Genomic DNA, 21,155 nt, shown 5'->3' with positions numbered 1-21,155 from the left:
TTGATTACTGATTATAATTTGGACCATCAGCAAGGTTGCTATATGTTCTGTTTATGTAGATTTCAACATGCATATTTCCCAATTGCCCATGTTAGCCATGCTTTGCGTCTCCCACACAGCTTGAAATCTGGCGTGATTAAATTCAGCAAACAGCAAGGCTGCCAGGTCTTTCTGACTAAACTGACTCAACAGTCAATAATGAAATGTTTCTGAAAGTATTTGACCAAAACGTGTTGTGTTTTGTCACACATATTTCCTTTGGCTATATGTTCACACTGCAAATCAAACATGCTCAATTCTGATTTTATGTTCAAATCAGGCTTTTTTGGTTAGATCCTTCATATGACACAGTGTGTTCATATGATGCGTATGCACAAAATATTTTTTCCATCCATCCATCCATCCATCCATCCATCCATCCATCCATCCATCTTTTTAAAAGTAAAAAAAAAAAAATGGCAATTTTCTGGCAGTAGGGGCGCCAGAAAATTTCTGTTAAAAAACGGAAAAATACTGTAAAAAAAAGGTAATTTCTTCCCGTTGTTTTTACGGGAAAAAAACGGTATATTTAACATTGGATTTCAGTAATATGATATAATATTAATTTACCGTCCTATTGAAGTATTAATATCTGTTTTGTACACTGATAACCACCAATCACAGCAGTGATGAGAGTCAGATGATCAATCAGAGCTCAACACAAGCAGTTCTTCCACAAGAAAGTTAATACTAATATATATAGAAGCTGCACAGTGTCATTCACACAAACATTAAACACCATCATGGTAACACATGAAATTTTAAAAATGCAATAAACATTAATTTAACAACATTAAATGTAACATAAACCCCTAATGTGCATAACTAATTAGAAAAAAACGAAGAAAACTATGAAGAAACAAACATAGTTATTTCAACAAAAATACATCAAATGTGAAGTGTCACAGGGAATTGTGGGAATGTCAATTTACGTTTTTTCACTGTAAATTATACAATGAGTTGTTTTTTCACTTTCAAAAACTGTAAATTTAACAGTATGTTACAGTAAAATTACATTAAATGTACCGTTAGATCTATCACAGTTATTTACCGTATATAGTACGGAAACTTTCTGTTAACCAATTAACAGTTTTTCACTGTAGCATTTTTACAGTCTTTTACCGTTAAAATTACGATCATTTTTTACAGTGTAAAAACATTTCTCTAACACACACTCTCAGGAGAACATTCAAAAGGTAAACTCATTCAGGTTCTGGTGGAAAATACCCATACTAGGTAACAGTAGTCACTGCATGATGGTGTTCAATTCTATGCCTGGTGCAATGCACTCAAAAAACCATTTTCATCAGAATGCTTTATAAGAAACACACGATATGATCGAATACACAAACAGAGCCATGGGGATGAGTTTGGCCTTTCCAAAAGATGGCTGCAAGATTTTCAATAGAGTGCTAAATTGGAATTTTAGCGGGTTTTGCAGCCATCAAGACATTGATTTGGCACAGCTGGACCGAGATGGCAGCCCTGCGTCCTGGAAGCAGGTGAGACGCAAGAACACGTACGTAGAAAAATTAAGATCAATGCAAGGTTTTAATATTGCAGAAGCAGTGCTGCTTTGGTAATTAAAGAAAATGGCAGGCATCACAATGCCATTAATGTAGAATGGTCCGAGGTAGCAGTCATGTGGAGAACGGTCGAAAAGGTCTTTTAAATGAATCTATAAACCTGTCAGTCATTATTCTCTATAGGTTGGTCATATGATTGAAGTTTCATGCAGAATTTGCTTGTACAGAATGTATATAATAATTACATAGTGATTTGCTGGGATCTAACAATCGCTTTCTGAGCACCCTATGATATATTTAGGTCATTATGAGGAGAATTCCACATCTTGGTCAGCTTTCACTGCAATGTAAGGTAACTAAAAGGATGTACCAGACTGCTAACATATTTGATTTGTGTGTATTTCTAACACGAGGCTGTCAGTTCAGAGTACATTTTACAACACTGGGGTCAGATACAGTGATATCACTCCTGACTATCAATCCCATGATGATATCAGAAGAATGACATCATGCCTGACAAAACATGACAGTGGCACATCTGTTGACAAAGCTCTGTTATGCCTCAGTAGGATTACTGGGCACAGTGGAAAATAAAGTGTGACATGCTATACGCCATCTAAAACTATTTTAAACACAAATTTTGTCTCTATTATTATGTATCAAATAGTGCTGCCAAAATGATTATTTTATATTTATCATATTTATATTTACACACACACACACTACATTTACAAACTTTTATGTTCAATGTGATTAATTGCGATTCATCAATTTGACAGAACTATAAAGCAAATTTAATTTAGTATTATGTTATTATAGTTTTTATTAATTAATTTTGTTTATTTTTTAGTCATTTTGTTTTGTGCTTTTTCATTTTTTTGTACATTGTTACATTTATTTTTATTTTAGTTTTAGTAATTCTTCAGCTGCAACATTTCAAATTTTTGTTCAGTTTAGGTTTTTCATCTAATATTTTTATTATATTTCAACTTTATTTCAGTTAACAAACATGTCTTCAATAGTTTTAGTTAATGGTAATAACCTTTCATTAATTTTCTTTCGTTATTATTTGAACTGTAATACATGCTGTTTTATGACTTAAATTTAATTGAGCGAATATAGAGAATATTTGTACATTTAAAATTAATTTGTCATATTGCAAGGCTATTTAGGTAGTAAACTGAAAAAGAAAAAAAAGAAACCAAAACTGGTGGGGAATTTTTTTTTAAATATATAGAAAAAAGTATATAGGCACAGTTACAGCAGTTGAGGTCATCTATCAATGTGTTGGGAATCATGTCACATTGCCTGATTCTGCTAAAAGGAATGTTGCTTGTTTTATGGCAGCTGGGACTTGGTGTCAAGAACTGCCAGGCTGTTGTTTGCCAAGAACCAAATGATAAACGTTTGAGATTTGTTGATCAGCTGACGGTTTTCTTATTTCCTCAGAATTCAGGATTTGCTCAAAGGGATCCTGGAATCTAATTCCAACATGGCAGCCTTAGAAGCAAAACTACACCCAACTGTTTTGGGAAATGTCATTTTTAATTAAATCCCAAGTTCTTTAAGATAAGCTGTTAGACTTTAATTTCACCTGGGGCATCAAGCAAGAAGCCAACATACCATTATGTAAGTCTGTCACAGTCAATGATATCTAACTGCCTGCTACAGTGGTTTTGACTGACTTGTTGAATATTAAGTGTTATGCATAATCAGTTTAATTAAGATATATACGTAATTCACTACAATTATGTTCTTATTATTATTTAATGAAAACAAAAGTGATAACAAAAACTAAATAACAATATTATTGACAAAAAATTGTTTTACATGTTTACGGAAGGTGGATTATAAAACTGTCTCACATATAATGTATTTAATAAATTATGTATTGGTTTATGATGCATGACTTGTAATAATGCATGGCAGTATTCTCCACTGTAAAAAAAAAAAGACATGATCAATAAGTTATGACAACATATATTTTTACATTGCCTAGTTAAGAAGTTTAAAAAGCTATACAAGATTCAATTAATTTTAAGTCAGTTTAATGTGTTTTAAGTTGAAATTACTTCGATATCGAAGTTGGTTGTATCCTACCTAAAAATGTATGGCAGCAACTTTTTTTTTTTGAGTTATCCAATCTAAATTGTATAGATTAAATTATGCAACAATTTCTCATTTGTGTTTATTTTATTCCTCAGAAGTATTATAGGAGGAATTCTATCTGTGGAAAAAGTTCAAAGTCACCTGAAATGTGAAAAAACAAGCACTGAGCAATTGAACATTATTACCTCCTCTATAATTTTTTTATGTATTGCTGGTTTACAATAAAATATAAGGCTACACTAGCCTATTTACAGTTGGTAGTATGTGTGTGCTTAATACCTGCCTTATTTTATACATTACCGGCTAACAATACATGGTCTTTGCGTTTACAATAGCTGTGTGTATGTGTCTCATATGTATTGTGTGTTTACAGTAGCTGTGTGTATGTGTGTGTGTGTGTGTGTGTGTGTGTGTGTGTGTGTGTGTGTGTGTGTGTGTGTGTGTTACTCACGTCTCAGTTTCCGCCTCCATTTTGTAACTGGTGTGTGTGTGTGTTTGTGTGTCTGAGCTAAAGCCAGTGAGGAGGAATAACACACTCACTCTTCAGCGGGTTTATTTTTATACAGATCACCAGAAATGGACGGGTGAGCATCAAAACGCTCTTCGTTTATGTGTATATGAAATAATAATTTAAATGTGAATTAGAAGAGTGTATTCACACTTATTGAAATGCTAACGCTGCTAACATGCTAACGCTGTATTGAAACACCTAAACAATTGTAAATATATAATCTCACCGTATCGGTGGTTTTGCCTTATACAACATGTCAATAGAAAAAATCCGCAATACCTCATATTAGTAAACATAACAAAAATGAGTCCACAACAGAAAGCATGCGTTAGCAGGTTAGCTTCACTAGCTGTGTGTTTGCTCATGTTGTCCACACACAATTAAACATGAGTTTAATTTAACAAGTCTTTTGACTAGTTTGATTTGTAATTATTACGTTAATGGGCTAGAATGTGATTTAATTTCCCAGTGGACCTCATTATGGGTTTATGTAGGTTGTAATTATGTTTCTTTTGTTAGCCTCGCGTTAGCTTTTGTAACGTTACCTACAAATAAATGTAACTTACATATTTAATTAAACTAATAAAATCAATCAACCTTTTAGTGGCTATCAAAGCTCTAGAGTTGAATTTAAAACGGAAAAACTTAAATTTTTTGATACTAAAGACTGTACTCTAGGTCTGTGTCAAAACCTAGTGACTAGTGAGTGGTTGTTACATAGACTGCATTCTGGACATTACGGTCCCAAAATCTAGAAAGCTGCCTACCTAGACTGCATTTTGGACATCATGGTGCCAAAAACTTTTGATCTGCCTACCTAGTTTCCATGTTTTGAGTCTCGTTACCAAGTGATCTGTTTATCTAGACAGCATTTTTTAGTATTTATGTCTCAAAATCTATTTTGCTAGATATCTAAGCAACCTTTTTGAACTCTATAGTCTTGAAGCCTTATTAAGCTGCCTACCTAGACAGCACTTTTGAGCATTATAGTTGCATTCCTGGCCTGTTGGAGGAAGAGTGGGATACAGTAATGAAATGGTGAAATGTTCATCAGCTTAATTTGTTGTCATTGAATAATGGAGGGGATTTGAAAAGATTCAGATTAAAGGATTTCAAGCCCTCCCTCTCTTGCATGTCAATTCCTGGTGTTTAGTATCTGTCTGATCAAATCTCACTTTTGTTTTCAACAGCATTGGTGATGTCGCAGTTGGTGTAAAGGTAAACACTGTTTTCAGTTTCCTTTCTGCATTTATGTAGTCTGGCTGATGGATGAATAATTCAAGTAACCTCTTGGGGGATTTTGCAGTGCAATAGCAACCTGACAAAGGAAACAGTACAACATTGCTATGAATATGATCATAATGTTGTGGAATTTAGTTTTGTAATAGATGCCTGCCTGTTGCACTGGTGAGACCAAGTGGAAACCACAACAGAAATTTGACCCCATGGATACGAGAGCAGTGCTGGCATTCCTTTGCCACTGTTACATAGCAAAGTAGGGCATTTTTTAAATAATGAAATATTTAATAATATGGCAGTCATGATTTTAAGGCAGGCATTTTAAGCTTAATTACAGATGAAGCCATTTATTCACATGGTTCTTTGAACCTTATAGTAAAATGGTGATTTTAATGCTTTGTACACAAAAATAGAACTGGAATATAATTACTATTAGCCTATTATGTTAATAGTTTTTAAAATGATGTACAAATATCACATTTTCTGTTTCATGTTGTATGGAATCCAGCCACCCATAATGTTATATTTTAGCAATGACATATTGATTAATTATTTTTATTAAATGTTGGAAAATTATTATGCATTATGCCATTCCCTCACAAACATTGTTGGAGGGAGATTAATAATTACTTCTGAAATGGGATGGTGTCGGCTGGGGCCTTATTTCAGTGCTGACATCAGACATTACATATATGTGTGTTAGTGTTAGTGCAGTTTTGTCTTTAATTGTTGCTGTCCTGTCTGATTTGCAAGCTATAGGGTAGAATATGTCTTCGCCAATTTCACACTTACCTCGTTCAAAAATATAATGTATGCTTTTTTAGTATTGCTGTCAGGGGCATAATTTGTCTCCCTTTTTTAAAAACTTATTTGCGTATTGTGTGGCGTCAAATCCACAAGAAAAAAGACAAAGAAGCCTTGGGTGATGCAAACATAATTTGTTTTTGAATGGACAAAGAATTGCCAAGCCATTTAAGTGCATTATTGGATATTATGTCGCTGAAAGAAAAGTGTTGTGCGGAAATGTAGAATTGTCCCTTATATATTAGATACAGGCCTGTTACAGGTCTCCATCTCCGCTTTTCATAAAATTAGGCTGGTAGTAATTGAATGGGGGCAGTTTATGTCCAAGGTAGTTAGAGAAGAACTTGTTCTTTCTCAGAGATGCCTTCTGAACACATGCCTTTTAACTCGGTTTGTTTGCCAACAACAGAATTTTCCTCCCCGGAAAACAACGTTATCCAGTCTTTCTGGGAAAGCAGGTGGAAAAAGAAGCATTTGATTTTATTGCTTTAAAGTTATGTTTTTTTCCACCCTTCCTTTCTAATCAGTTTTGATGCTGAGGCTAAGACCTTGCCATCTCTTAATACATTCTTCTGCTTTGTCGTTTCGATGTAAAATTTCACCATTCCCTTGATTGTTTGTAGCGTCGATGCCCAGAAGGCAGGCGCGGCGGCGAGTTTATTGGCGGTGTAAAAGCCACGTCCATAAAGAACAATTCGGTGGAATTTTTGGGAGGCACGAACCTGAGATGATCCTATTAGGAAGTTTTGTTTGCGCCGGTTCGTTATTTGCCTGCCATCCCATCCTTCACTTTTAGCTGCACTTCAAGCGGCGGCCTGATCGCGCCGGGGCCCTTTGGGAACGTGGGCAGCTCAGGATGAGATGACAGTGTCTGACATCTTAGACTCAACAAGATTAAAGCAACAATCTAGAAAAATAAGGCGGAAAGGCTGGAGCGCCTGGACGTGTGTTTTATGTGCCGTGATTCTTTAAGCTGTCCGCAGAGAGCTGTATTTCATTGTTTGGTTGAGGAGATTGTGAAGGTAGAATGTCTTTATTGGAGGGCGGGATTTTATCTTTCTCTTTGTGTGCCTCCGCAGAGAGGATCAGATGAGCTGCTGTCCGGCGGCATGTATAACAGCCCCAGTTCTGGGCTGAGCAGTATCAGCGGTAAGTGTCCCTGACTTCCCTCATCCCAAAAATATGCCGTTTTCTCCACCATGAACCGCATTAGAATGATCAAATTATAACAGATGTTTCAGCGTGATATCTGATCTGAGAAGATCCAATCTGCGAATAACCTTACGATCTCCTGTAGGTGGGCACCCACGCTTAAAAGCATGTGACCGGAATTGAGATTATGTGCTCTGCATCTTATTACAGCTTCTCCAACAATAGTTTCAGTATCCTATTCAGTAGACGAAAGCCTTTCCACAATTAAGGGAATCTTTGTTTCTCGGGTTCCTTCTATAAAGAAATGTGTTCTCTTTTGATTCCCTGTGTAATGTCCACTTTCTGGCCACCTTTGGCAGATACGACATCCAATGGCAGTGACAGCAAAAAACTCAGAGTTGAAGAAAGAGTCGGCGAAGCTCCACCGTCACGCGTTCTCCACATCAGAAAGTTACCCAATGATGTCTCGGAAACAGAGATCATTGCCCTTGGGCTTCCTTTCGGAAAGGTCACTAATATCCTCACGCTGAAAGGCAAAAACCAGGTGCGTGGCCAGCTGAAATGTTTTCAATTTCACTTTTGTCAGAGTTGGTTCTTGAGAGAGATTTGCTATTTCTGGTCCGACTAACAGTTTTGAGTTCATTGAGTTCATCTTGCCTCTTCACTGAAATCATCTTTGTCTTTAGGCGTTTCTGGAGCTCAGCACTGAGGAAGCTGCCATGACAATGGTCAATTATTACTCGGCTGTGACGCCTCACGTCCGTAGCATGCCTGTCTACATACAGTATTCTAATCACAAAGAACTCAAGACAGACAATTCAAACCAGGTAACAAATGACTTAACTTATCCATAAAGTCAAAATACTTCAAACAACAGCCAATCAGAAGATAATTGATCTTTAAAGCCAACAGCGCTGATTTGGACCAGTGAGATTTTGCTTTGAGAAAAACAGTCAATAGACAGTTTCTACTATTTACGGTGTGCATGTGCATAGTGAATTTACACTACTGTTAAAAAGTTTGTGATCTGTAAGATTTTTTTTTTGATGCTTTAAAAAAAAAAAAAAAGAATCTCTCATGCTCACCAAGGCTGCATTTATTTGATAAAAAATACAGTAAAAATAATAATAATTTTGAAATATTATTACAATTTAAAATAACTTTTTTACATTATTAATGTCTTTACTGTCACTTTTGATCAATTTAATGTCTCTTTGCTAAATATAAGTATAATTTTTTTTACTTTTTTGAATTTTTTTTGACCCAAACTTTTGACTGTTTTTCTATTGTTGTGGTATATAATTAAAAATAACAGTAATGGCAAGTAAAAAAACAATCTGTTGTTAGTCACTTTACATGTAATTCAGACGGTTTCTTCCTGTCTAAATGGGCAGTTCTTGGCCAGAATGAGTTGCCATGAGGACCAAATGACAAGTTATTGTGTTTTGTATGTTTAAATCGTGCTTGTGTCTGATCTCCAGTCAGGTGGTACTCCCACATCAGGGTCCAACTCTAGCAACGGTGGCGGTGCGCCCTCCAGTCCAGTGCTGAGAATAATCATTGATAATATGTTTTACCCCGTCACCCTGGATGTGCTGCAGCAGGTGGGGGACGCCACAGTTTGGATCAGCCTCTTATTCAGTTTATATTAGTGACAAGTTGATGTCCTGGTGATGCTGTGTGTTAATTCTGTTTTTTTTTTTTTTGTAATGTCTTTTTCCCCTCTGTTGATAGCTCCCCTCAATGCTCTGCTTTCTCTGTCAATAGATCTTCTCAAAGTTTGGCACCGTCATGAAAATCATCACATTCACCAAGAACAATCAGTTTCAGGCCCTGTTGCAGTTCAACGATCCAACCAATGCACAGCAAGCTAAAGTGGTGGGTTTGCTCTCAGCGGAAGTTCATGTGAAAAGCACGTTTTTAGTGCTCTACGAAGACGACACATTCTTTCTCTCTGTCTCTCCACCTTGCTCTTTTTTCTATCTTTTTCGGTTGTCTTTTAGGCTCTAGATGGTCAGAACATTTACAATTCCTGCTGTACCCTTCGGATAGACTACTCAAAACTTGTCAACCTGAATGTGAAATACAATAACGATAAGAGCAGGGACTACACCAGACCGGATCTTCCTGCTGGAGATGGGCAGCCCTCTCTGGATCCCTCTATGGCTGCTGCCCTGGGTAAAGACTCCAGTTCCCTGCTTGGTAAGATCCCAGGTACTTGCCTCTCTTGTTTTTTTGTTTTTTTTTTCTATCTATTTTGTATGTGATCCAGTGTTTATTGTCTTCATTCACATGCCCTAACACTCCCACGTTACAAACCTGTAGAAAAGGAAACACTATGGTTACAATTTATTTTGATGGTCCACTTTAGATGTTTTACTATCTATAAGTAACTTTGCAACTACATTTTAACTAACTCTCATTAGAATATTAGTAGACTGTTATATTATAGGTTCAGGTTAGTAGAATAAGTTGACAAGTAATGTCTAAAGTGGACCATCGAAATAGTGTTACCAACAGTAATTGTGCAAATATTTTGTCTCATTGACATGAAGAATATATTTTCGAGAACTGTTAATACAGTCGATTGTCATTACAAATAAATTATTTTCAGGATTAAATTTGCATAAACACTCTTAGCAGTGACTTTCAGTCCAGAGCTATGCTAAACACACTGGGGTGTTCACTCAAGGTGTCCTGAGAGAGATTTTTTTTTTAAAGGAACTTTTTTTTTAAGCTTGACACAACTCGCTCTTAAAAAGCGTGACGCTCATGGCGCGAGATGCTTAAAAAATAGCAAGGCGTGATGCAGCTTCCAAAGATGTTTGTCTATTTATCTGTTGATCATTGGTTGTCTGTTCAATTCTAAACATTTATTTGTCATCCAAACCATCACCCATTTAAGACCTGCTTGATTCTGAGCACCGCTGAATAAGGACAGTATTTCAATCAGCTGAATAGTATGAAAATGAAAATAGAAAGCTGTGTTTATGAAAGACTGAGTATAATTGGAATGTGCTCTTAAGTACTGTAAAATGTCATGTAGGCCTGTGTCTCTGAGTGCTCGAGTGACCTTTTCCCGGAGATCTGCTCATAAGGCCTCTTAATTTAAAAATGCAATTTGACATTTCCCTTGTCACATAATCAAGCAGTTATTTTATTGATATTAGGCTTAAAATTATTAGGTTTTAAAACCCCACATGGTTTCAACCAGGTCCCTCTAACATCAGGATAAAGAACTTAATATGTTTTACTTTATGTAAGAACTTTGTTTTGTGCTGTTCATGTATGTAATATCACATTTAATTGAACTTCTGGAGTAGAATGCCTATTTATGTGTACCTGTGTGATTGCAGGTGCCCTGAGCCCATTGAGTGCGGCCGCGGCGGCTGCTGCAGCGGCTGGAAGAGTCGCTCTGTCCGGGCACACGGGGTCTGGTGGAGTGCTGCTTGTTAGCAATCTAAACGAAGAGGTCAGTGTGCTTGCATCTCAGCCTCTCCCTCACATTTACATATTTCTGTTTGTCATGCCATGTTATTTGCTTAGACTCAGAAAGTGACACTTCCTTTACTTATAAACTATAAGATTGTCCAATTTGTAATTGCCGAGTGTTGTAGTCTCATTTTACCTTGTACATTCACTCTGTACATGTAATGCATACAAAAACTTAACCAAAACTCAACTGAAATTCCCTGGTCATGTTTGAACCCCAAAATAAAACAAGTAATAAAAACCCAGTGAGTGTTTTAGCGCAATTTTCTGACGTCATGGGATCACAACACTAAGAGATAGTAAATCTTATGTTTTTTTTTTGTTGTTTTTTTTGTGCGTTCCCGAGATTAGACCTTCCTTAACATAATGCCGAAAACCCGAAGTCTCTAGGTGGTCTGGTTGAGGAGGAGATAGAAGTGCAAGATTGGTGCGCACAGACAGAACAGAAATCATGAGTTAACAATCGCAATTTTGTCCGTTGGAAAATTGCGCTAAAAAAGCCTTAAGTTTTAAATATAAAAATCTTTTAAATATGTAACTAATTAATTAATATATATTAGGTGTGCAATGATTGCAGTTGATCCGTGACCCTTACGGACCCGGCCCCATTTGTAGACTAATTGCTAAGTTTAACCATCATAGAGTAAAAGTTAATCATTTTACTTGACAATTTACACATTCCAGCGATTTTAAACCAGAAAGAAGAAGCGAAAGAGAACTCGACACGGAGAGGCGCGTTTCAGATAGCGCGTGAACACCGAATTGATTCCTCTTCTTGCGCTTGAATGGACACACAAAATTATGTTAAAATACCCATCTCTGCTAGTAATTTCTCGTAAGCTCGGTTATAGGGGTGGTTAATCTGTCTGATTTCCCGATTCGATTCGATTACGATTATTGAAGTCCCGATTCGATTACAGTCGATTTTCGATTATTAACGATTTTCGATTAGCGATTATTGATTTTCCAGTTCACAACAGTAAACAAAAATACACTAAGTGATTGCAGTATTAAAAAAAGTCAGCTGCTGAATTACTTAACTCTTTTATTGAGTAACAACTCAAAGCACTTTCTGTGTCGTGTAGTTATAACTTCAGAATTATTTGTATGTAGCTTATGTTCTGTAGAACACAGAAATGAATACATCACATTGTGTTGTGACTCATCAAGTTGAACCAAACTAGCTTTTAATACAATGTTGGTATGAGCCACCACAGTATATTACAAATATAAAAAATAACACAAAGTGAAAATAAAGTGGCATTTTGGCGTTAATATTGAAACGACAGTTACCATGGTGAATACACAATACTAACAAGAACTGTTAATGAAACATGGAAACTGCTCCTGGGTAGGGTTGCACCAGCCGTTCGTAAGTTCTTTCTTAAATTGGAACGTAAAGTCCACACTAGAGGCTTAGTAACTACTAGCTAGTTTGTAACTAACTCTGTACTTTATTCCGTTGCACCATTTGTTCGTAAGGCAGAACGTAGCTAGTAGGTCGTAAGCTCTCCGTAAAGTAATTCGTAGTCGCATAATATGACGTTTAGCCTCGGTTATCCAATAGCAGCCTTCAAACACGTGAGCAGATGTTGTGTTGAAATGCTGTGAATTTCAGTTTATCCTTCATTATTTTGCCTCACGTTACTAACGGTAAAAATAAGTTTCCATTAAATACGATACTTGATCATGAATAGCATAAGTGTTTTTATATGTAACATTCAGAAACTTTATTTGAAATGAAATGAATAAGGATCAATAAATAAATATTGATACAAAAAGCATAAGAAATTACGTTTATTGACTATGACTGATAGGCTATTTGACATGCACACCATGGACCGATGCACACAGCGACATGCTGTTTAGGATGGGTTTGTGTTAAAGATAGCCTCTAACAAAGTAATCTTTTCACATAATGTTCTCTCTCTTAAAATGTAAGCGAGTGTAAATGTCTGCATTATATATGTATTAAGAATTGAAGTCTGTCAGGTAAAAGAATAGCTTATTGATGCAGTTCAGTGTGTTTGATATTTTATTCCAGCCGTTACTCCTGATCGGAGGCTGCCGTAAATATTTAGTTTAAACGTAGAGTTACGCTTCAACTAAGTTTAATGGTGCAACGCAAAAATATTTAGAAGTGCGTAAGTCGTAACTTAGTGTCCATTTACGTCAAAACTAGGCTAAGTTATAACTTACGCACAGCTGGTGCAACCGGCCCCTGGTGAATAGAATGAAAATCATGCCTGCATGCAAATCCTTCTCAGCTAACACACGACGTACCAGTAACGTGATTTATTGGTATTTTACTTTTATTTCATGACTTACTAATTTACAACGAACAACGTTGCATGCTCGTAGTTTCCTTTGCACTTTGCACTATACAGTGAAGCGATACACGGCGCGCCCCTCCGCATTTGCGCGTGCAATTGAAGAGTGTGCGCTACGAGTACAGTATAACGGCTGACAGGACAGGAACGTCCGTTTTTCTGAGGTGAAATACTTTTTATTTCAGCGTACACATACGTCACTGCCTGGTAGTTCCTATACTGTGCTGGGTTTTCTGAAGTAGTTGTGATTCGCCTCTCATAACATAACATGCTCTAAATGCACGCAGAGTGGATTTTTTTTTTTATTTTTTTTTTTATAAAAAATCGATTTTTGAAAATTTGATAATCGATTCATACTCGTCCATAACATACTCGCGATTAATCAATAATCGATTTTTTTCACCACCCCTACTCGGTTATGTCTTAAGTGAACATAAACAGTTGAGAAAGAAATCCGATGTGTATCATTAAATGTGATCCGTTTATTAGGTCTTAAAGTGACAGCAGCCTATAAAAATCTGCTGCTGTCTTCGTCATTAATGTTAATCAAACAACAAAACACATCTTTAACAAATATTAATCTATATTTAATTTATACAGTCAACACTATAGTGTTATTTTACTTTTAATGATTACAATTCTGTACCTGAATACTACTGTTAGTCCTTACTTTATTTGTATATCTTTAGATTGTATTTATGTAATTTGTGTTCACTTGTCTTTAATAATGTTTTATAATTAAAAGCTAGATTTTTGCTGGGGTGTTGAAGTACTTAAAGTGCGCTTTAAGTAATAAAAGAAAAGCAGTTACATTACCCCCCCCCCCCCCCCACACACACACACACACTTACTTTCGTGCCTCAAAAACCATAATATGATCCAAACCGTGAGTTTAGTGATGCACCACTAATATATGCTATATTTACTTGTGAATTTTATTGCTTGTAATTTAAATATAATTGTACATTTCAGTCATGGTATTTGTTGTAAGGAATATACAACTTAGTGGACTTAATTTTCTTTTAATTTCAGATTTTTTACTTTTGATTTTGGGGTGAAATATGACTGAGGCATTTCTTTGTGAGTTTAGCTTATGTCGTTCTTAAAGCTACTTGTTTTTAGAATAACAACGAACTCTCATTAATCGTATTATCTGAAGTTATCCGTTAGTGCTTGTCTCTGTGTGTTTTGACAGCTTTCTGTTTGTCCATCAAGTTCCACAGAGCAACTAATTTTCTCTTTTATAAACTCTGTCTCTCACTCTGCGAAAGTTAGTGAACCATGGATTGCTCCGCTCATTTGATATAATTGACAAATTTTTGTGTTGTTTAAATGTCAGACTGCACGTATTGCTGTGAGGTCAATAGTGACTTTGTCTGTTCACACCATAACTTTAAAAGGTGGTTTTCATGTCCACACAAGCATGGCAATCACAAAGAACCGGATGCTTGAAACTGTGACTCTTTCGGCTTTTCCTGATCTTCAATCTCCTGCATGCATCTTTAAAACTTCATAACTCTGCTGTTATTCAGATCATTGTTATCATTATCAGATTCTCCTCTTTATTTTTTGGTATGAATGTATCCTTACCCTGGAACTGGGTAACTACATTTGGCACAATTATTTGCTTGTATAATGTAAAAATGCATAAAGCAGCCATTCTCTGACCAAACTCCTGCATTTCCTGTGTACTGACCTGTATTATATTTTTTGTCCCCCCTTTATTTATATTCTGCATTTGCTTCCCCCTCTTTTCTTCATTTTGATTTCATCCCTCTCTTCCATCCTGCCTTTCTCTCTCTCTCTCTCTCTCTCTCTCTCTCTCTCTCTCTCTCTCTCTCTCTCTCTCTCTCTCTCTCTCTCTCTCTCTCTCTCTCTCTCTCTCTCTCTCTCTCTCTCTCTCTCTCTCTCTCTCTCTCTCTCTCTCTCTCACTCTTTCTTTTCCCCCCTCTTGTCCTGTTTTATTTTAAATTTTGGTCCCTTCTTCTTGCCACACCTTGACCACACCTCGTTGTTCATGCTTTTTTTTGCTTGAACAAAACTTCGGACCCCCCAATTAACCGCCCTGAACCATGATCCATGACCACTTCACCATTCTGCGGAAACCACCCTCCGTTATGGATGATCTGTTCATCTCCGCTCTTCCTCGACTCTTCTCTCTGTCCGCTTGCTCCTCTCTCCTTCTAAAGATGGTTACGCCCCACAGTCTGTTTACCCTCTTCGGTATGTTCTCGTTAGCTCTACATTTTTTCATTTGGTTTCTGTTGTTATTATTATTATTCATGTGCTTTTAATTCTTTTATTTAAAGTCAACATGAAATGAAAATTGACCCAGCAATAATGCACGTTTCTGTAGATATTTATTATTTATAGATATTGCTTGTCTGATAACCCATATGCAATTTCTAAAAAAATTTAATTTGCTTTAAGACTACATATAGCACACTCAACAAAGAATTAATGTCTAACTTTTTCTGTAAACTTAACGTTAAAGAGCTGATTAACTAAATACTGGTTATTGGTTTGATATATGGGTTTATTATTGGTGAACAATAGTCAAATAGCTAATTATTAATTGTTGAGGGAACTTCTCTAAAATTTTACCCATAACTATTGTTGCTTAAAGGGATAGTTCACCCAAAAATGAAAATTCTGTCATCATTTACTCAAGTTGTACAAAACCTGTATGAACGGGTGTATGAACTACTGAACACAAAAGAGGAATATGGGTAAACAGCTAATGGGCACCATTGACTTCCATAGTATGGAACAAAATAAAATACTATTGAAGTCAATGGGGTCCATCAACTTTTTGGTTACCAGCTTTCTTCAGAATATCTTCTTTTGTGTTTAGCAGAAGAAATAAATTCATACAGGTTTGGAACAACTTGAGGGTGAATCGATGATGATGAAATGTTGATGACAGAATAAATGATGGCAGAATTTTTATTTTTGGGTGAGCTATCCCTTTAACTTCATAATAACAATGAACTTTTTAAATTTAACCTCAAAAGTGGGTACTAGTGATTGTGTTGTCCTTCACAATCGACTGAGACTCTGTTTTAGCATAGACCGTCCACTACGTTAATCAGTTCTGAATGGATTCAAATCCAGCCCTACATTTCTTTTTTTTCTCTTGTTGAATGTTCTTGGTAATACATTATGTAAGTATAAATGGATTATAAATTTAATTTCATGCTGACTTTAAACCATTACCATTAATTGGCTTTTAGAGTAAAAGTTTTTTGCTTTATTTTCTTTCACTATTTTGAAGTATACAATTTGTTTCAGTGCATGTGATCTTTGTTCAGTTTGCACAGTTTTTATGTCCCATCCTAGTTCTTAATTTATTTTGAATTTGAGGGTGTATATATCCGAGTCTTCTGTCAGGTTGTTATTAGTTTTCTCCATTTCGATGAACGTTCTTTGAGTCTGTCGTTCTATCTTTCCACTCTCTCACTCCTCACTTTTTCCTCCCTCTCTCTCTCTCGCTTCTCCTCTGGCTGCTGGCTGCTCTGTTCGCAGGAGTTTACGGGGACGTGCAGCGTGTGAAGATTCTTTTTAATAAGAAAGACAGCGCACTGATACAGATGGCTGATATGAACCAGGCTCAGCTTGGTAAGATGCATCCAGAAACATCCTTAACAGCACAACAGTTATTGTCATGGCTAAGTTTACACGCCAGTCAAATCCAATTGAGTTGCATTCAGGCTTTAAAGATGATATCAAATCAAAATAGACATTTCATTTCATTCAGAATAAATGTCCTTGGTTTGATTGTGCAGGATTCATTCAAAATGAAAAAAAATCCATCAAAATCGAATAGCTTTCGCTGCCTCTTAAACAACTTTTCCCAAGGTAGTGTGGGTGGGGCTCAATAATATTAACCAAAAATAAAAACTTCTGAAAAACACTCAAATCCTGATGGATGGAATTGGGCCCCGTCCATATTATTTACCTCTGAATTTAACTCGCATTCCAGAAGTTAAATGTTTGTGAATGCTTAGTGTGTAGTATGTTTATACATTTGGTGGGTTTTTATATATATTACTGTTCAAATGTTTGGGGCCAGTAAGATTTTGATATAAATTAGTACTTTATTTAGGATTAAGGATCATGTGATAGTAGCTACTGTCACCTTTCCTTCAATCGGAATGAATTAATTGCACACTTAGTGTTTACATGAATGCTAAATAAAGTGATTTGTGTTGATGTATGCATTTGTTATAAGCTTCAAATCTCAAAATATTTTTTGACGTGAACATTGAACAAATATACAGAGTTTCCCGCTGTTTGTGCATTCTCCTATGTTGCTTCTTTGCTTTAAAGAATAGATCAGTAATAGTTATTTATTTCGGGTCCTAATTAGGGAGACGACGAGCACATGAACCGTTGTGCCATACTGCTTTTATTTATCAAGCACCTAAAACAAGGCGTCTGTGAATGAGTCTGAAACAAGAACTGGTGGGACGTTGTCCTACTCCACTTCACAGACGAGTGGAAGGAAAACTTTAGATCAACAAAACAGTCATTTATGACACTTCACTCGACAACAGCAACAGCTCGTTCCACGCGTCATTTGTCAGTACGCCAATCTCGACGTCATTGCACATGCCCAGTACTTTCCAGTTTCGGTTTTCAATCTGATCAAGTGTTTACATGTCCTCTCGACCGGATTAGAAAAGGTTTAAACCACTCCTTACAGTCCCAATAAAATTTTAATCGGATTTGGCCAGTTCTTTCTGATTGACATGGTTACATGAGACTTTTTTCAATTCTGACTGACTGTGCTACAAGTCCGATTACATGTAAATGGTCCATGTAAACGCAGCTACAGGAGAAATGGCTGCTGAAAATGTAGTTTTTCCATCACCAGAATAAAAATATATTAAAATAGAGAACATAAAAAAAATCATACCGACCCCAAACGGTAGTGGGTTTTGTCTGCACTTTACGTCATGAGTCTCCATGTCTTTCTCATTTCTCTTTGGTTGATCCTCAGCTATGAGCCATCTAAACGGTCAGAAGATGTATTCAAAGATCATTCGCGTTACGATGTCGAAGCATCAGACCGTTCAGTTACCGAGAGATGGTTTAGACGACCAGGGTCTCACAAAAGACTTCACAAACTCCCCACTGCACCGTTTCAAAAAGCCCGGCTCCAAGAACTTTCAGAACATCTTCCCTCCTTCTGGCACACTGCATCTGTCAAACATCCCGTGAGTAAAAGTGCTATTCGCCACTTGTCAATCTTTGTGTCAGTTGTCGCAGAGCTAAGTCATTTTTCTGTCATGTTTTGAAGGCAAGACATAAGTGAAGAAGACCTCAGAGTCCTGTTCTCCAATTCCGGTGGCACTGTGAAAGCTTTCAAGTTTTTCCAGTAAGTATGTCGCCATTTAGCTACACTTCTGCCTGTTCTTTCTCTCGCGTGACCGTTTTTGCCGTGATTTTTCTCTGCAGAGATCACAAAATGGCCCTAATTCAGATGACAACCGTGGAAGAAGCTATTCAATGCCTGATCGACCTTCACAATTACAACATGGGTAATAACCACCACCTGAAGGTCTCCTTCTCCAAATCAACCATCTAAAGGAACCCAAAAGGTCTTGCTCCCAACTTCTTTTTTAGTGTTACCTGTTGACTGTTCAAATACACTGGGGACCACAATTTTGAGTTTCTTCTCCCAAGTTTCATTCCTCAAGAAGATGTTGTAAGAAGGAAATATTGTGACTGTTTTCAAGGACCTTTTTTTTTTAACCCCGTTTTCCCTCTTACTGGCGCTCTGACGCACATACTCTTCAGTGGTGGAAGGGTGTCGTGATGTAAAGGCTGAACCTCTTATAATAAGCAGAAAAGAATGTGCCTTACAAAACTTACATAAATCTTTTCATACTTCATTTTTCTCAAACCCAGGCAGTCCTCTGAGCGTGAGATATTACACTAAGTTTTGTTAAGACAAATTTTTTTTCCTTTCGTGTCTGTATAGTGTGTAAAAGCCTTTGAAATGTTTTTCTTTTTTTGCATTTTATGTTTGTTCAATTCTTAATGGCTGTGATGTTTTGGTTTAGGAATTGTAAATAAACCTGTGATTCTCTAGTGTTCATCACTGAGATGTTAGGCCCGCTCTTAACTCACCAATCCAGCCAAACCTCACGTTATTGATAGGAAATCATTATTCCTAGTGTTGCATTGACTGGAAATCACTTCTTTGTGTGATTCGGAAAGACAACTACAGTAGAAGGGACCAAAGTTTATGTGCCTATAGTCTTAATTTACTCCATGATTGAGCAGTTTACTGCGAAGAGGAGACCCATGAACAGGCTTATGAGAATAAATAATATTGATTGGAAATCCACACTATGATATTTTTAGAGGAACAAAAGGATCTTGTGTATTCTTTTTTTTTTTTTTTTACATTCGTAGAAATGTATTATTCGGTATAGTTTGGATGTGGCACAATTAAATGATTTTTTTTTTAACAAAAGTGGGGAGATTGACTTTGTTGTGATTTGATTTATCTTTCTCCTTCCTATTTTCTGCTTTTATCCGTAGCATGCTCAATAAACACTTGTGTAGTTCTGCATTCACTCTCTCGCTGTCTCTCTTCCGCCCCTCACTCCTGTTTGTTCACTACGTTTATGGTTCTGACATCTTGTTCTCTTCCAGGGTGGGAAAAACTTCAGGAAGTTTGAAGTCACAAAGGTTTTGGCAAAACAGATTTGGACAAAAATATTTGTTTGGCAGCACAAGTGTTAAGAAACAATTTCCCACCCTGTAAATCCTTTCCGCTTGTGAGCGATCCATCCTTCCTGGATTATTGCTTTGCCTTTTAGTTGATCACTTCAGTTGACACCTGATTCTGCATCACATGTTCATGTGCTCCTGCCCTTCCACTATTAAAAACAATGATCCTTGCAGTGAAGTTCTCAGCAATCACATGACCTTTTTTCTTTTAAAGTGGTCTGAACTTGATGCATTTATTTTAACCTGTAATTTTGCTTGCACTTGTAAACCAATCCATGACCTTCATTTTTTTTCAGAATGTTTGTTGATCTGACTGATCTCTTTGTTTGCTGTAACACCAAGCAATTCATAATTACCTCAATTATGATATTGAGTGGTGGACCAAGTGTTCAAAGGATTGTTTTTGTCTTTTGACTGAAATCCGCTAATTATGTCTGTTGAAGTCTGAAATGCAAAAAATGGCATGTAATCTCTTTTACAAGCCAGACCTGAAGATGGAATTTAGAAGATTTTGTTTCAGATCCATTTTTAGTTTTTCATCATTCAGGATGTGATGTCGTACATAATGTGCAGTGTTCAAATTCACTCATATGTGAACTATATGGTGTTTGCTATACACAAAAATAAAGGTTCTTTATTGGCATCTATGGTTCCATGAAGAACCTTTAACCCCCGTGGAATCTTGGCTTCTTTATAGTGGTTCTTCAGATTATTAAAATGTCCTTCACACTTAGAAAAAAAGAGTGTGTATATATATATATATATATATACACTCACCTAAAGGATTATTAGGAACACCTGTTCAATTTCTCATTAATGCAATTATCTAATCAACCAACCACATGGCAGTTGCTTCAATGCATTTAGGGGTGTGTTCCTGGTCAAGACAATCTCCTGAACTCCAAACTGAATGTCAGAATGGGAAAGAAAGGTGATTTAAGCAAATTTGAGAGTGGCATGGTTGTTGGTGCCAGACGGGCCGGTCTGAGTATTTCACAATCTGCTCAGTTACTGGGATTTTCACGCACAACCATTTCTAGGGTTTACAAAGAATGGTGTGAAAAGGGAAAAACATCCAGTATGCGGCAGTCCTGTGGGCGAAAATGCCTTGTTGATGCTAGAGGTCGGAGGAGAATGGGCCGACTGATTCAAGCTGATAGAAGAGCAACTTTGACTGAAATAACCACTCGTTACAACCGAGGTCTGCAG

General features: G+C 36.6%; 1 protein-coding gene across 2 annotated transcripts; it reads left to right on the top strand.

Annotated features, from left to right (window-relative positions):
- Positions 1–4,068: 4,068 nt before the first annotated feature.
- On the top strand, positions 4,069–19,785 carry ptbp2a (polypyrimidine tract binding protein 2a). Of its 2 annotated transcripts, none has more exons than XM_081352348.1 (14): positions 4,069–4,258; positions 5,376–5,403; positions 7,308–7,377; positions 7,740–7,924; positions 8,067–8,207; positions 8,862–8,984; positions 9,148–9,258; positions 9,384–9,594; positions 10,737–10,852; positions 15,392–15,425; positions 16,728–16,820; positions 18,205–18,421; positions 18,505–18,582; positions 18,663–19,785. In XM_081352348.1, exons 1-14 carry the CDS (start codon positions 4,251–4,253, stop codon positions 18,790–18,792), a joined length of 1,545 nt encoding a protein of 514 aa, XP_081208474.1. In that variant the 5' UTR covers positions 4,069–4,250; the 3' UTR covers positions 18,793–19,785. The 2 variants fall into 2 exon arrangements, with proteins under 2 accessions (XP_081208474.1, XP_081208475.1); XM_081352349.1 differs by having other exon boundaries at positions 4,081–4,258; positions 9,384–9,582.
- The last annotated feature ends 1,370 nt before the right edge of the window (positions 19,786–21,155 follow it).

The sequence above is a fragment of the Scardinius erythrophthalmus genome, assembly GCF_964197995.2.
Source record: "Scardinius erythrophthalmus genome assembly, chromosome: 22".
NCBI lineage: Eukaryota > Metazoa > Chordata > Actinopteri > Cypriniformes > Leuciscidae > Scardinius > Scardinius erythrophthalmus.
This window is presented reverse-complemented; position numbering and strand designations above follow the sequence as displayed.

Excerpts from the sequence above, each read along its gene's own strand:
- ptbp2a (XM_081352348.1), top strand. Across the intron at positions 9,259-9,383 it reads ATGCACAGCAAGCTAAAGTG|GCTCTAGATGGTCAGAACAT; the intron begins GTGGGTTTGCTC and ends GTTGTCTTTTAG. Across the intron at positions 10,853-15,391 it reads TTAGCAATCTAAACGAAGAG|ATGGTTACGCCCCACAGTCT; the intron begins GTCAGTGTGCTT and ends CTCCTTCTAAAG.